At 45.4% G+C, this 14579-nt stretch overlaps 1 protein-coding gene across 1 annotated transcript in view; it reads right to left on the bottom strand.

Annotated features, from left to right (window-relative positions):
• Nucleotides 1-12907: 12907 nt before the first annotated feature.
• LOC119421645 (cytochrome P450 2K1) overlaps nucleotides 12908-14579 on the bottom strand; it is a 21815-nt gene continuing 20143 nt past the window's right edge. Inside the window, exons 5-9 of the mRNA XM_037688992.1 lie at nucleotides 14374-14553; nucleotides 14133-14274; nucleotides 13684-13868; nucleotides 13463-13604; nucleotides 12908-13359 (exon numbers count right to left, since the gene is read on the bottom strand). Of these exons, the coding sequence (XP_037544920.1) occupies nucleotides 13172-13359; nucleotides 13463-13604; nucleotides 13684-13868; nucleotides 14133-14274; nucleotides 14374-14553 (837 nt within the window). The 3' untranslated portion in view covers nucleotides 12908-13171. The remainder of the gene's footprint in view (nucleotides 13360-13462; nucleotides 13605-13683; nucleotides 13869-14132; nucleotides 14275-14373; nucleotides 14554-14579) is intronic.

Below are 14579 nucleotides of genomic sequence, written 5' to 3'. Positions count from 1 at the left end.
AGAGATGGCAGTGAGGTTTTTGACTCAAATATTCAATGGCATATAGGAGGGTGAGAAAATGCCTGAGGAATGGAGAAAATATAGAGGAGAAAAATAGCACCTAGTGGCAGCAGATATAAAGAGAATAGAAGGGGACCCAGATGGACACTTGCGGTACCCCCCCCCCCCCCCCCACACACACACACACATTTGAGCTCTGCCATTGCTGAACTAAAATCTTTGATGGAGACACAAAATGTTCTGTCAGCTAGGTAGGATTTAAACCAATTGAGGTTTGACCCTGTGATGCCCACCGACTGCTCCAACCTAGCAATGAGGATCTCATGGTTGATGGTGTCAAAAGCAGATGCAAGGTCCAATAGGACAAGTAGTACAGAATCACCAGTATCTGTGGATAGGAAGATGTCATTAAAAACCTTCAGTAGAGCAACAAAGCCCATGCTCAATAATCCAGGTATAAAATCCAGCATTTTTCAGTCAGGTCATCTGGACAGTTTCTTTTTTGTGCTGAAACGTTTCACCTTCGATCCGGAAGGCTTCATCAGTCAAGGAAACACACAACACAAAACTGATTCTTCCCCCAACAGCTTACTCCAAAGTGGAACAAACCAGTTATGTAGGTGCTAAGATGGTCTCTTTCTCATGCCCTCTCCTCCATTGCCGGCCCTCTATCTTGTTGACGTTGTGTCAAACTGGTTGAAAACAACAAAGTCTATGCTCAATAACCCAGGTAAACAATCCAGCATTTTTCAGTCAGGTCATCTGGACAGTTTCTTTTTTGTGCTGAAACGTTTCGCCTTAGATCCGGAAGGCTTCAGTAGAGCAGTTTCAGTGCTGTGGAGAGGTTTAAAGCCAGATTGGAATAACTCTAAGATTGCGTGATCCTTTGCTTTGCCTTCTTTCCTGTCAGCAACAGGTGTTGCACGTGCTGACACAATTTTTCAGTCCTCCTCCAGCTCCTCTCTCCCACTGTTGATGGCAAGAGCACTTGGGAAAAGCCCTTCCCAAAGCAGCTTGTCTCAGTAACGTGCAAAGTCCCCGACTGAGTTTGGCTGTGGGACTGCGTAAAAAATGAGACATGAGATGACCCACGCCAGCAAAGCTGCTGTGCACGTGGACACATCTCTTCCTCCTCCTTCAGCTTCACTCTCCCACTTATCAGGTGGATGAGAGTGCTGAGATAAGCCCCGACCCCCCACCCCCCCCCCCCACCCCCACACCCCCAATCACAGAGTGAAAAGGTAAACTTAAAAAAAAAATGTTTAAAGGATGCAGAAACTTCATCACCTCTACACAGCCAGAATATGAACCTATGACAGGAGAGAGCACTCTGCCTATGGGTTTTTCTCCTCATTTTTTCCCCTCCTTCAGCCCCACTCTCCAATCTGACGGTGAAGGCGGGCATCCTTTTTACCAAGGATCTCCTCTGAGAAGGAAACACGGGAAATGCTGGTAAGGAACATTCCTAATTTACTGTTCTTTTTCAAATTTATGGAAAATAAAAATAACCGTTATAGCACAATTAGCCAGCAGAAAAGTTTGACAAATGTTATCAACATTTTGGATTTATGTTCATGTATGCCATATTGAGGATGATATTTTACAAGGTTTCAACAACATCAGTTTGATAGGACTTCCCTTTTGAGTTGACCCGTAAAGTTATATAGTCCTTAGGGTTCAGGCGACAAAGTGGCCCTTGGGCGTCAGCTGACGGCCAAATTGGGCCCAGTAACAGTCCAAGGTTCCTGAGTGGCAAAGGTTCTCCCCTGAACTTGTGAACATTTTCCTATATTGGCCCAATGGGGCATGTGGATTAATAGTTCTCTACTTTTGCTTATTGAAGCCTATGGATTAACATTTTTCTACTTTTGCTTATCAAAGCTTGAGGATTAATATTTTTCTATTTTTGCTCATCAGAGCTTATGGCTTAATAACTCTCCATTTCATCTTATCAGAGCTAGGAGTTACAACACAAATTGGACTGTCAATCCTGTGGAGACCAAAGCTGAACATTATGAGCAGCTGGTCCTAGAAGACATGGATGATGAGGACTCGCAAATTCAATGTGCCAAGCTGCGCATGGACCAAGGACAATGTCTCACACCAGTTTGGTATCAACTTAAACAGGCGATCCCACCTGTCAGGTATGTGAAGGCAAGGCATTGAGGGTGGTAGCACAGGGGCAAAGAGGTGAAATCAATTTTGATTAAATGCTTCTACAAAAAACCACTGTCTCTCAGATGGACCAGGCAGTGAAATTATATGATTTAGAGCAGCAATACTATGAAGAACGCAGAAAGAAAGAAACTAAACAGAGTGTCAAACCACCTACAAAGGCTGCTCTGAAAGCCCCAGCTCCCTCAGAGTACAAAGAATGGCCATCAGGATCACAAGACAGAAATCAATAGCCTAGGAGATTTCCAGCTCCAACATCAACATCAGCACCCCAGAAATGGGAATGGTACAGTATGTGTCAAAGGACGAATATGTCAAACTCACACCGGAAGAAAAGAAGGCCCTTCGTTGTAGGGATGGCACCATCTAGTGGGCCTTCCCCTGTCTGTTCTCCCTTGTGTCTCTGTATTGATTGTCTGATTATCGTCACCTGTGTCATGTCCTGTTTATGTATATAAAGTATGTCTGTTAGTTCTGTCGTTGTCGGTTCGTCGTTGGGTATTGCCTGTCCTGTCCTGCCTGTCTGATCCTGTTTAATCCTGTTCCTGAGTCTGTTTTGTAAGTTTTGCTGCCATGTCAGCCTTTTTGATTTATTATTATTATTACTATTAAAAGTATTTTATTTTATACGTCTGCCTCCTGAGTCCTGCCTGCGCAACTGGGTTCTTCTGTCCTGATCTGCCTTGAAAATCCTGACAGTATGAACCGACCAAAACCTGAACCCAGCAGGCAGACTCAGATTCAGACTCTGCTCACCTGTTTTTGCCCGAGCCTGTCCAGATGGAGGGAGCTGCGATCCGGTGCGGTGCCTTTTGGACTAGACCCGTCCTGGGACTGAGAAGCTGCAGCCAGGTGGTTGAAGTTCTGCCTTCACCTCTCCTATCGCAGGAGGAGAGACGAAGATCTCAGTTCCAGAAAAACTACACAGCACCCAGGTCCAGTCCCTCCTACTCACCAGTCTGCGCTGGGTGGATGTCTGGGGAGGATGCCAAGTCAGAGGACGAACTCTGGTTCGCCCCGGTACACTACCCACATCGCCACCAGAAGGGAAAGAGAAGACGCAACCGGAACCGGTCCGCTGCTCTTCCGCCCATATCACCTGCATTTCCAGCTCCTCGCACTCGGCCCGGCGAGGCTGAGTTTTTTGGTTCCGCCTCCTCCTGGTCCCAGCCTCCAGCCTGCTCTCCTCAGCCAGAACCTGCGAAACCGGGGATAATTTCGCAGGGGGGGAGCAGTCATCCCCCCGTTCGTCTGTGGAGTGGACGAAGGGGGGCCAGCCCGAGGAGCGTGTTAGGCAATCGCTTCCTGCTCCTATTGAGGATGACCAAATCCCTGAGCTGCCTTCTGTAGAGGACCAGGTGGCTCATCCTCTCATCAGAGGCTCTATAGTGATTCTCAGAATAACTCCAAGAGACAGAGTTAAAAATAGAAGATGCCTGGTGGACCAACTCCTAGATATCTTCATCTCACAGCCTGACCTGCTCAGCACATCGGTTCAGCAGGTGATCTTTCAATTTGCCATGAAATTAAGAGCTGAACTCGATCCTATTTTTGTCACGTCACACACTGAAGAGCCTGCAGCCAGCCCAGAGCCTGCAGCCAGTCCAGAACCAGCTACAGCCAGCCCAGAACCTGCAGTGGTACCAGAACCTGCAGCAGCCAGCCCAGAACCTGCAGCGGTACTAGAACCTGCAGCAGCCAGCCCAGAACCTGCTGTGGTACCAGAACCTGCAGCAGCCAGCCCAGAACCTGCTGCAGTACCAGAACCTGTAGCAGCCAGACCAAATAAAGATCCAGCCCCAGACAATCCAGTCACAAAAGAGCTCCTCGCCGCTGACCCGCCTCCTGAGTTCCTCACAGCTGCAGCCCCTGTGGTCGTTCTCATGCCTACTACAGTTTCCATAGTTTTTCCATCTCCTACAGCCTCTGCATCATCCACGCTATGTGAGGACACAACCTGTCCTGAGCCCATAGACCCAGACACATCTTCTCCAGACCCTGTTGCTACACGCATCCCCCGTGGTGGATCCCTTACTTCTCCTGCTCCGTGGGGGTCCAGACGGACTCCGCTCCTGCTCCAGATACTGCCGCCGAAAGAGTCCACACCTCAGCCCGAGGGTCCTGCGTCCCCTGTTGGGTCCACACCTCAGCCCGAGGGTCCTGCGTCCCCTGTTGGGTCCACACCTCAGCTCGAGGGTCCTGCATCCCCTGTTTGTCCTGCTAAAAAGGATCCTGGCCAGCCTGCGACCCTCAGCTCACGCCTCCTGTGTTGAGGGGGTCCTGGAGGACGCCCCTCACGTCTGTAGTGAACTAGGCCTAGCCTTAGCATACTACACGTCTCCTGTCTAAAGGGGGTCCTGGAGGATGCCCCTCCAGTCGCCAGTTTCGATAGGGTCCTGGAGGACGCTCCTCACGTCTCCTGTCTCGAGGGGGTCCTGGAAGATGCCCCTTATGCCACCTGTCTCGAGGGGGTCCTGGAGAACGCCCCTCATGTCTCCTGTCTCGAGGGGGTCCTGGAGGATGCCCCTCACGTCTCCTGTCTCGAGGGGGTCCTGGAGGACGCCCCACACGTCTCCTGTCTCGAGGGGTCCTGGAGGACGTCCCTCATGTCGCCTGTCTCGAGGGGGTCCTGGAGGACGCCCCTCACGCCGCCCACCTGAACGTTGGTCCTGTACTGGACGACCTCCATGCCGTCCACCTGAACGGTGGTCCTGTACTGGATGGCCTCCACGCCGTCCACCTGAACGGTGGTCCTGTACTGGACGGTCTCCACGCTCCCCACCTGAACGGTGGTCCTGTACTGGACGGCCTCCACGCCGCCCACTTGAACGATGGTCCTGTACTGGACAGCCTCCCAGCCACCCACCTGACCTGCTCTGGCCCATCGGACAGCCTCCTGGCCGCCCACCTGACCTGCTCTGAGCCAGTGACTGGTCTCCTGGCCATCTGGACATTTTGTGTCCAGATGGCCAGGCCCTACTTGGTTTATTCCCCAGGCCTTGTCCTGTCGGTTTTGTTTTGGTCCTTGTGTGTCTTTGTTTGGGCCCGCCACCCTTGCAGTTCCTCCCTCCGCCCGCCCTAGTTTTCTGGGAGGGGGTTTCTTGGGGGTGCCAGGGGGCGTCCTTGAGGGGGGGGGTACTGTAGGGATGGCACCATCTAGTGGGCCTTCCCCTGTCTGTTCTCCCTTGTGTCTCTGTATTGATTGTCTGATTATTGTCACCTGTGTCATGTCCTGTTTGTGTATATAAAGTCTGTCTGTTAGTTCTGTCGTTGTCGGTTCGTCGTTGGGTATTGCCTGTCCTGTCCTGCCTGTCTGATCCTGTTTAAACCTGTTCCTGAGTCTGTTTTGTAAGTTTTGCTGCCATGTCAGCCTTTTGGATTTATTATTATTATTACTATTAAAAGTATTTTATTTTATACGTCTGCCTCCTGAGTCCTGCCTGCGCAACTGGGTTCTTCTGTCCTGATCTGCCTTGAAAACCCTGACATTCGTGAGTCCCGTTTGAAGGGAGATGGAGGGTCAGCAAAGTAGTGACAGAAAGGCAGCGGGTCACCCTGGAAAATGCCTACTGGGATGGGGAGGAAATCTACACTAAAGTGGATAGAGAACCCTACCTCGTGGACACCGGGGCAGAGGTGTCTATGACCTGCAGGAGCCTGAAGACATTAGGACACCTCATGGTTCAGTTGGCGAACAGAACTGTAGACAGAATGCCATTTGGGGTCTGGCATGGAATTGTATGGGTAAAGTGACTCTATAACCTCATCACAACAAGAGACTAGAAGATTTAAGCAAACCAAAGAAATATCTTTGTGCTTTAAACTAGGGATGGGGCCAATCCAATCCAGTATCGGTATCGGCCTCCGATACTAGCATAATTTACGTATCGGATTTTTCCGATCCACCTGCCAATATTTCCGATCCAGGATGCATGTTGGCTTCAAACTACAGAATGGATTTCCTGAACGGCGGCGTGTCTCATGAACTCAGAGTAATAAGACCTGCCTTACATTCAGGAAATCCAGTTCATAGTTTGCAGTCAGCTACAACATGAGGACTGAGTTAGCAGCACTGTGGCTAACAGCTAACAAACTTTTCATCGAAACATGTCTGCTGTGTGGAAGTATTTTACACTAGAAACACTACAAAACAAGACAGCATCATGCAATGTCTGCAGAGCCATAGCGCCACATTAAACCGCGGTAGTTAGTTTTACGTTGGACATTCGAGCTCCGTGGCTTCAGCGGGGCGCTGCTCTTTGCTCAACCGGAAAAAGGCGACTCGACCATGGCCAGCCGCGTCCAATCTGCCCCGCTCAGTCTGCCTGTCTCCGAGGAGGGACAGACTGAGCGCGGCTGCCCCAAATCAGGCTGCTTGCTTCAAATTGAACAAAAAGAAGACATCGCTAAAACCACGGAGCTCAAATGTTTACCGAGAAGTTGCTAAACTTCATCATGATTCATGACCAACCACTATCAGTTGTAGAAAACGAAGGATTTCACAGCTTTATACTTGCATCCAAGATATAGTTTACCCTCAAGGAGATATTTATCAGTACAACAGTAAACAATCATAAAAAAACATATGATTTGAAAATTATATTAAAAACAAAAACAGCTACATTATAAAGTGATGTAAAATACTAAAAACGGGAACATGTCTGTTGGTTTATGCCATGAACTTAGCAGGTGTTTGAAGCCATTTACCATTTTATTTAATTTCATTCATTCAATTAAAAGGAACAAAATTAAAAAAAAATAATGAAAAAGAAAACATTGAATGAAAAGAGTGCAGAAAGAAGAAAAAAATTCTTATATCTGCCCCTTATTTAAAAAAAATATAAAATAACTTTAAACAATCACTTAAAATTAATCACTGTAATAGCCACTTTAAAGCTAGGAATAAAAAGAAACATGTTTTGTGTTAGAAGAATTTAATTCTAACTTTAAAACTTATCCAAAATTAATAAAACTTACCTCAAGTTGCCTTTTTGGACATACATGCATATATTTGTACAAATTGTACTTGAAAGGAGATTATTACAGCCTCATATAAAATCAATAACGATGAGGATATCGGAACTGGATCGGTATCGGACAATATTTAGGTTTAGGTATAGGGATCGAATCGGAAGTTTAAAAAAGTGGATCGGTGCATCCCTACTTTAAACAGACATATGGATAAGCTCAAGTCAAGGTTGGTAAAAATAGGACCTACTCATGAAAATAGTGAAATTGAAGACTGGTATAAGCCTATAAACATCCCTGAAGTGATATAACAAAAATTAGATGAGAGCGACTTCTCCCCAGCTGGGAAAGAGAAGTTGAAACAAATCAATGAGTCAGCATCAGTGGCCAGGTTCAAGAATTACTGTGGGGACTTTGAACCTAAGTTTGTATTATCAAAGGAGGAGTGCATCCACCCATTCGCCAATATCCCCTGAACCCTGGAGCAGTGAAAGAAAGGAACAAAATAGTAAGGGAATTAAGTGCTTTAGGGATCATCAGGGAGGAAGCAGATCCTATCACTTCTTGGGCGGCTGTGGCTGAGTGGTTAGAGCAGTCGTCCTCCAATGCAAGAGTTGGGGGTTTGAATCCAACAGCAGTCACATGTCGAAGTGTCCCTGGGCAAGACACTGAACCCCTCATAGCCTTTCATGTGTGTCCCATCAGTGTATGAATGTGATAAAGCTCTGATTAGTCTCTTTAGAATGATTTGTTCAATTAGCTTTGTAGAGATCTAGTAGAGTGCTGTATGAATGGGTAAATGAGGCACAGATTGTAGTGTAAAGCACTTTGAGTAACTTGAAATAAGATAGAAAGACGCTATATAAGTACAGTCCATTTACCATCCATTTACTAACAGCCCCATTCAGGCTGTGAAGAAACCGGAGTCGGCTGGAGGGGGTTGGAGACCAGTGATCAATTTCAAGGCCCTCAATCGATGAACTATAGCCAAATGAGCCAGTCTGATTAACTCACAAGAAACTTTACAAACATTGCAAGTAAAAAAGGACAAATCCTGCATTGATATGATGAACAGATTCTTCTCCCTTAGGCTGGCTTAATAGTCACAAGGTAAAACAGCTTTTACTCACAAAGGAAAGAGATATGTGTGGCAACAGTTACCACAAAGATACAAGAACTCTCCAAATTTGTTTCAGTCAGCCGTGATGGATGTGCTTTAAGACCTAGGAGCCACAATTTACATTGACGACGTGTTTATTGCAGATGACACCGAAGAAGAGCATCTGGAAAAACTAACACAAATGGTGCAAAGGGTCACTTAAGCAGGGCTGAAACTTAACTTGAAGAAATGTCAGTTTGGACAGTTTCAAGTAACTTATCTGTGGTTCCAAGTAACAGCTGATCTGGCACTTTCTGAAGGTTACAGAGAGAAACTTGGACAGACTCAGCCTCTTGAATCCGAAAATCTTTTGCAGAAAATCTTGGGACTTTATTTATGTGAGAGATCACATCCTCAGTTAGCAAAAATATGCCAGACTATTATATGCTTGACTGAAGAAAAGGGAGGACGAAGAAGGACAAAGGAGCAAAAATACTTGGATCTGGACTGTTGCAAACCAAAAAGACTTGGAAGAGCTCAAAAAGAAAATCCAAAAAGCAGTGAGACTGGAACCAGCCTGATGACAAGGTTGGTGGCTGAAATCAGTTGGGAAGATGAAAATGCCATGATTAAAGTCAAAAATAAACAGGGAGGATTAGTAACTTTCTTGATTTACACCCTAACCTCAGTAGAGAAGAGGTTCCCCAAAGAAGAGAAAGAGTTAGCGGTGCTTGCAAGATACTGGGGTACATTGAAATATTTGGTTCAAGGATAACCAATCAAGGTCATCACGCAAAGCCAGGTGCACAAGTATCTCAGAAAAGGAACTGTAGAAAGTACTAAAGCAACGAACACACAATGGGGAAGATGGGAAGACATCTTGTTAGACCCTGATCTGGAGATAGGTCCTGTACAACCAACTGACAAGAAAGTGATGAAAGGGACACCTGAGGATGCAAAGCCACACGAATGGACCCTCTACACCGATGGATCCAAGAAAGGATTCGATTAGGTGGCACACTGGAGTTTTGTCCTCAAACAACATGGGAAATAATGTTGCTGTAGGAGGGGGAGGGTTCCAGGGAGTGCCCAAATTGGAAAAGTAACAGCAGTGCTGGAAGGATTGCTTGAACTGACCAACAGAAAAATGAAGACAGCAAGAGTAGTGACCAACAGTCATTACTGTGCACAAGCCCTGAAAGAGGACTTATCCATTTGGGAAGAAAATAAATTTGAAAGTGCAAAAGGAAAAGTGGTGACTAATCATGACTTGTGGAAGAAAATAGCTGAGCTAAGGTAAAATCTGAAGTTAGATGAAGAATACCAGAAAGCCCATGCCAGAGAAGGAAAGCACTGGCAGGCTAATGATGAAGTAGATAGATATGTTCAACAAAGAAAGATTGTTTTTGTCTGGATCAAGAAGGGGGACAGAACTTCCTAAGGATGGAGAGTCCCAGAAGAATATGTGGATCAGGTCGTACAGAGTGTGCATGAGACCTTAGGACATGCAGGCGTACTACCCATACGCAAAAAATTGGAAGAGCAGGAGCTCTGGATTCCCTTAAAACAAGTCTGCAAGGTGCTGCAGGACTGTGAAGTGTGTGGTAAATACAACACAGGACGGTGAGGACACCGATCAGATGGACAAACTATCAAGAGCCCCATATCATGGGGTTCTGTGTGCATGGATGTTGCATGGCCCATGGGAGTGACTGGTAAGAAGGGAGAAAAGTGTCTTCTAGTACTTGTGGACTCAATGTCAGGGTACATAATAATGAAACCAGCAAAGAAAGCTAATGGTAACAGTGTTGTTAGCATGTTGGAACAAGTCTGTGGGTTGTTGGGTGTGCCAAAAGAACTGAGGACTGATAATTTGATACATTTTCGAAATGCTCAAGTTGATCAATGGTGCCAGATTTTTGGAGTAATGAGAGTCGACTTCCCACCCTACACACCTCAAGCCAACGGAGTTGCCAAAAGAGACATGGGTTTGGTCAAAAATTGGAAAGCTAAAAATGCTAACACCAAAGAATAGAGTACTAAAGCTGTGGAGATGGGCAAGCCTTGAATGGCAGACACTGGGCTGATAGGCCCTCCCCTGCACAAGAACTTAACCAATGGCAGTTCACCATCCAGGAAAATGGGCAGAGTCCCAAGGATAAAGAGGAACAACCAGACCTTGACATCCCATTCAAGGTGGGACAGAAGGTGTGGATCAAGGCACAGGATCATACATCAGCAGTGATAGTGAGACCCAAATACGGCACCACAGACTGAGTAAAGCAAGTGCTGGACAAAGACAGAGTTCAACTTGAAAAGAAAGGTATCCAAAGAATAGAGCAACTCAAGCCAACTCCTAGCTAAGTAAAAACCAAAAACCAGAAAATGGCCAGCAAACCAAGCGCCATGCTTCCTTATGTCAGAATGCCCACAGTCTACGGGGGAGTTATATTGCGAAGAACAACCTCAGGGATTTGGACAAGTACGGCTCTGAAGACATTGACATATGCTAAAAATGTATACCTGTCAATAGAGAATGAAACAATAGAGTGGAGTGAACTCAGGAACAACTGTGTAATTTGCTTAAAACCCAGCGGCCTTCCAATTCGCTGGCAAGGACAAGGCAAAAGAAACCTCTCAAACCTTATGCAAGTAAACATGAGTTTTAAGACATGAAAGTAAAACCTGTGAAGGTGATGGATGCATACATCTGTGGAAAATGTAGGATCAACACTCTGCCTCTGATGACCATCATCACACAGTGGGATCTGTATGGAAAAGGACCAAAAGAGTGTACTTGTGAGTGGGATGGAGCCGTCATCAAGTACTTTAGAAACTGAGGCTCAGATGCAAGATGCCCATTTACTCCACTTAGAAAGAGCAGTGGGTTAGCAAGTATGCAGGTACTACAGTTCCCTCAAGTCCTTCAATGCACAAGTGGAGGAAAAGAAGTTTGAAACCACTCGGAAACTCCCTAAAACACAAGGATACAACAAAGGACCAAATGTACTGTGCCACCCTTTTACCCTGAACTGGGTGGAACTGAGAAGTGGGTGTCAAATGATGAAAGTGGAATGAGCTGGGACCCTCGAGACCTACTGGAGAAGTCTGTACAACAGTCCTGGCCCTATAGCTCCTCCGCTGGTAAAATAAAACACCCACCAATTGGCACCACTCAAAACCCACTAGATTTTAGAGTGTTCCGAGACCCAATGGAGATGAAATATGCAGATGAAGTAGAACAACTGCCAGACAATGAAGGAGAACAACTGACAGAGGTCAAGGACAAGGTGCAGAAGGTCAGTTGGGAAGGTCCCTGGGAGTTAACAACATGGACTCAAGTGATAGCAGAGGTAATACTAAACCAAGATCTCCCATTAGTGGACCTGCCTGGCATTCTTTGTGAGGCAGGAGCCAGACACACAAATTTGTATAATTACACAACTAGTTTGGATGCATGGGGAGCACAAGGGGCTAGACTCCCAAAAAACTGCAGAATATTTAGTAACATCTGAAGCTTGGGAGAGGCATGGGGTGCTGCAGTTCCAGGGATCTGCAACACAGTGAGTGGACACTCACATCAGACCTGACTCCACCCAGAAGGTTAAACTGTCAGTACAGATGGTTGTAATACCATATAATAATATTCCTTCATCAGTCAAGGAAAGAGACCATCTTAGCACCAACATAACTGGTTTGTTCCACTTTAGAGTAAGCTGTTGGGGGAAAATCAGTTTTGTGTTGTGTGTTTCGTTGACTGATGAAGCCTTCCGGATCGAAGGCGAAACGTTTCAGCACAAAAAGAAGAAACTGTCCAGATGACCTGACTGAAAAATGTTGGATTGTATACCTGCATTATTGAGCATGGACTTTGTTGTTTTCAACCAGTTTGACACGACTGTCAACAAGGAAGAGGGCCGGCAATGGAAGAGGGGGCATACCAAAGAGACCATCTTATCACAAGCAGAACTGGTTTGTTCCACCTTGGAGTAAGCTGTTGGGGGAAGAATCAGTTTTGTTGTGTTTCCTTGACTGGTGAAGCCTTCCGGATCGAAGGTGAAATGTTTCAGCACAAAAAACGAAACTGTCAAATGTTGGAGGCTTTAAACAGTTTTCTCAACTGTGAGTATTACAACAATACCCTTGAATCCTAGTCCTGGATTCTAAAAAGTACCATATCGGTGAGAATTTCAATCTACAAGGAGGATGAGTGACAGTTAATGGGAGTTTCCTGTGAAAGACGACTCAACTTATGCTACTAGGTTGAATGAACTACAGGGTGAGATAAGGGCGTGGCTCACAGATGGAGGTCATTAAAAGTTTGGGTGAATCATCTTAACATACAGCCTAGGCTGAACTAGTATGAAATTACTCTGGGTAATACTAAATTTACATAAACAGTGCATTATAACCCTTAGAGGAGAGGCTGCAGTGGAGTTTTGGCCAAACCAAAGTGGTAGCTCCACTGGGTAGAAAGAGGAAATAAACTTATTCTTTAGTCTGCTTTTACCAGCTTAACATGAATCAGACTTATCTGAAGATACTGAAAAGGGTCGCAAATCGAAATATAAAGGGGCATGAAAATGTATGAAAATACTTCATGTTTACTCTGAAAAAGACACATGACCAAAATTAAATGTCACTAAGCTGTGATTTATTGCTGTGAAAACAAACTGTGTTGTGGACAAAGCTATCATCTGTAATTACTCGTCAATACACTCAGTTATTGTCTATGAATGTGTATCAGTAAATAAAAATAACAGCGTGTCATTAAGGCAGGAATATGATCTGAACTGGTGTCTTGCTAAAAAAAATTCCAGCTCTTTAAAACCACTTTTCGACTAGTGACTAAACTAATATTTGTGCCTGTCTGTGTTCAGTGTTCGCTGATGGAGGATATGGAAGTCATTCAACACCACATTTCCCTCTTCACTCACGACTGACAGCACACAGCTCATGAGGCAAAGGAGAAATGGTGAAACCAACAGCTGGTGTCAAATCCAGTTCATCTTCTGAGACTCCAGGTGGGGGTGTGAAACGAAAACGCTGAAGGAGGGAGGTGAAGAAGAGGAAGAGCTCCATCTTAGCTAAACCCTCCCCGAGGCACACCCTGCGACCTGAAAGAACAAAACGGCTCGGGAGTTTAAACCCAACCATGTCGGAGCAAGTGGGAATAACCTCTAACTTATATATTAAATATGAGAAACAACGTTTTCGTACCTGCAGAAAAAGGCAAGAAGGCATCTCTCTTGATGAATTGACCCTCTTTGTCCAAGAAATGAGAAGGGTTGAAGGTGTGAGGGCTCTCCCATTCACTCTCATCATGCAGGACAGAGGTCAGAAGAGGAAATACAACCGTGTTCTGAAGGCAACACAAGAGCAGATTTATTACTTAAAGCCTTTTCTTTCAGTCAAAGGTAAATTAACAGAGAGTTGCCAACCTTTTTGATAAAGTAACCCTGGAAGGTGACATCTTGACTGGTTTTGTGTGGAATAGCTGTGGGAATGATGCTCGCCAGTCTCTGTGTCTCGTGGATCACAGCATCAGTGAATGGAAGGTTTTTACGATCTTCTACACTAACTTCTCGGCTTCCGATCACTCTGACCAGCTCCTCCTGGACCTGGTCTGCAAAACCAACATCATTGTTAAAGAACTTTTATCTGGTTTCATATAAAACATGGTAGCTGTGCTGAACTATACTGTGTAGGTCACAATGGTTGTGGCTACACAGCAAACCTGCCAATTTTAACATTTGCTTTACAAAAATCATCTGAAGTTGTTGTGAATTCTTCACTCGAGGGTATTTATTATTAAATCTACATCTTAAGTGAAGACACATGAGGGGGGAGGTTAAAACTGAAAAGATCTCAAGCTCCTGTGATGTTTTACCCTGAAAATGTGGGTATTTGGCCATTAGCAGCAAACTCCATTGCAGTGTCGTGGCTGTGGTGTCAGTTCCAGCAGCAAACAGGTTGGACACTGTGAATGCCAGGTTCTCCTCATGGAAGTGTGTGTCTTTAACACCAGACTCCTGGAATAAAATGGAAAATATCCATAAACCTGTATATGCTGGTAAAACATACACGTTCAACACGCCTTGGGTCTTATAAAACAAAATGTACTGCCTCACCTCATCTTTCTGCTGCCGGATCAGAAAACAGTCCACCAGGCCTCTGCATGTCTGAGGCTCCAGAGTCTCTTTCAGTTGTTGGATTATATCCTTAACATCTCTGATACTTATCGCAGCATTTTTTATCATAAGCTGTCGGTTTTTTATCCATCTGACCAGCCAGGGAAACATGTTGTAGATCTTTAAAAAGATTAAACAAATAATAA

Source organism: Nematolebias whitei, chromosome 15, assembly GCF_014905685.2.
Source record: "Nematolebias whitei isolate Nwh7 chromosome 15, NemWhi1, whole genome shotgun sequence".
In the NCBI taxonomy this organism is placed as follows: Eukaryota; Metazoa; Chordata; class Actinopteri; order Cyprinodontiformes; family Rivulidae; genus Nematolebias; species Nematolebias whitei.
This window is presented reverse-complemented; position numbering and strand designations above follow the sequence as displayed.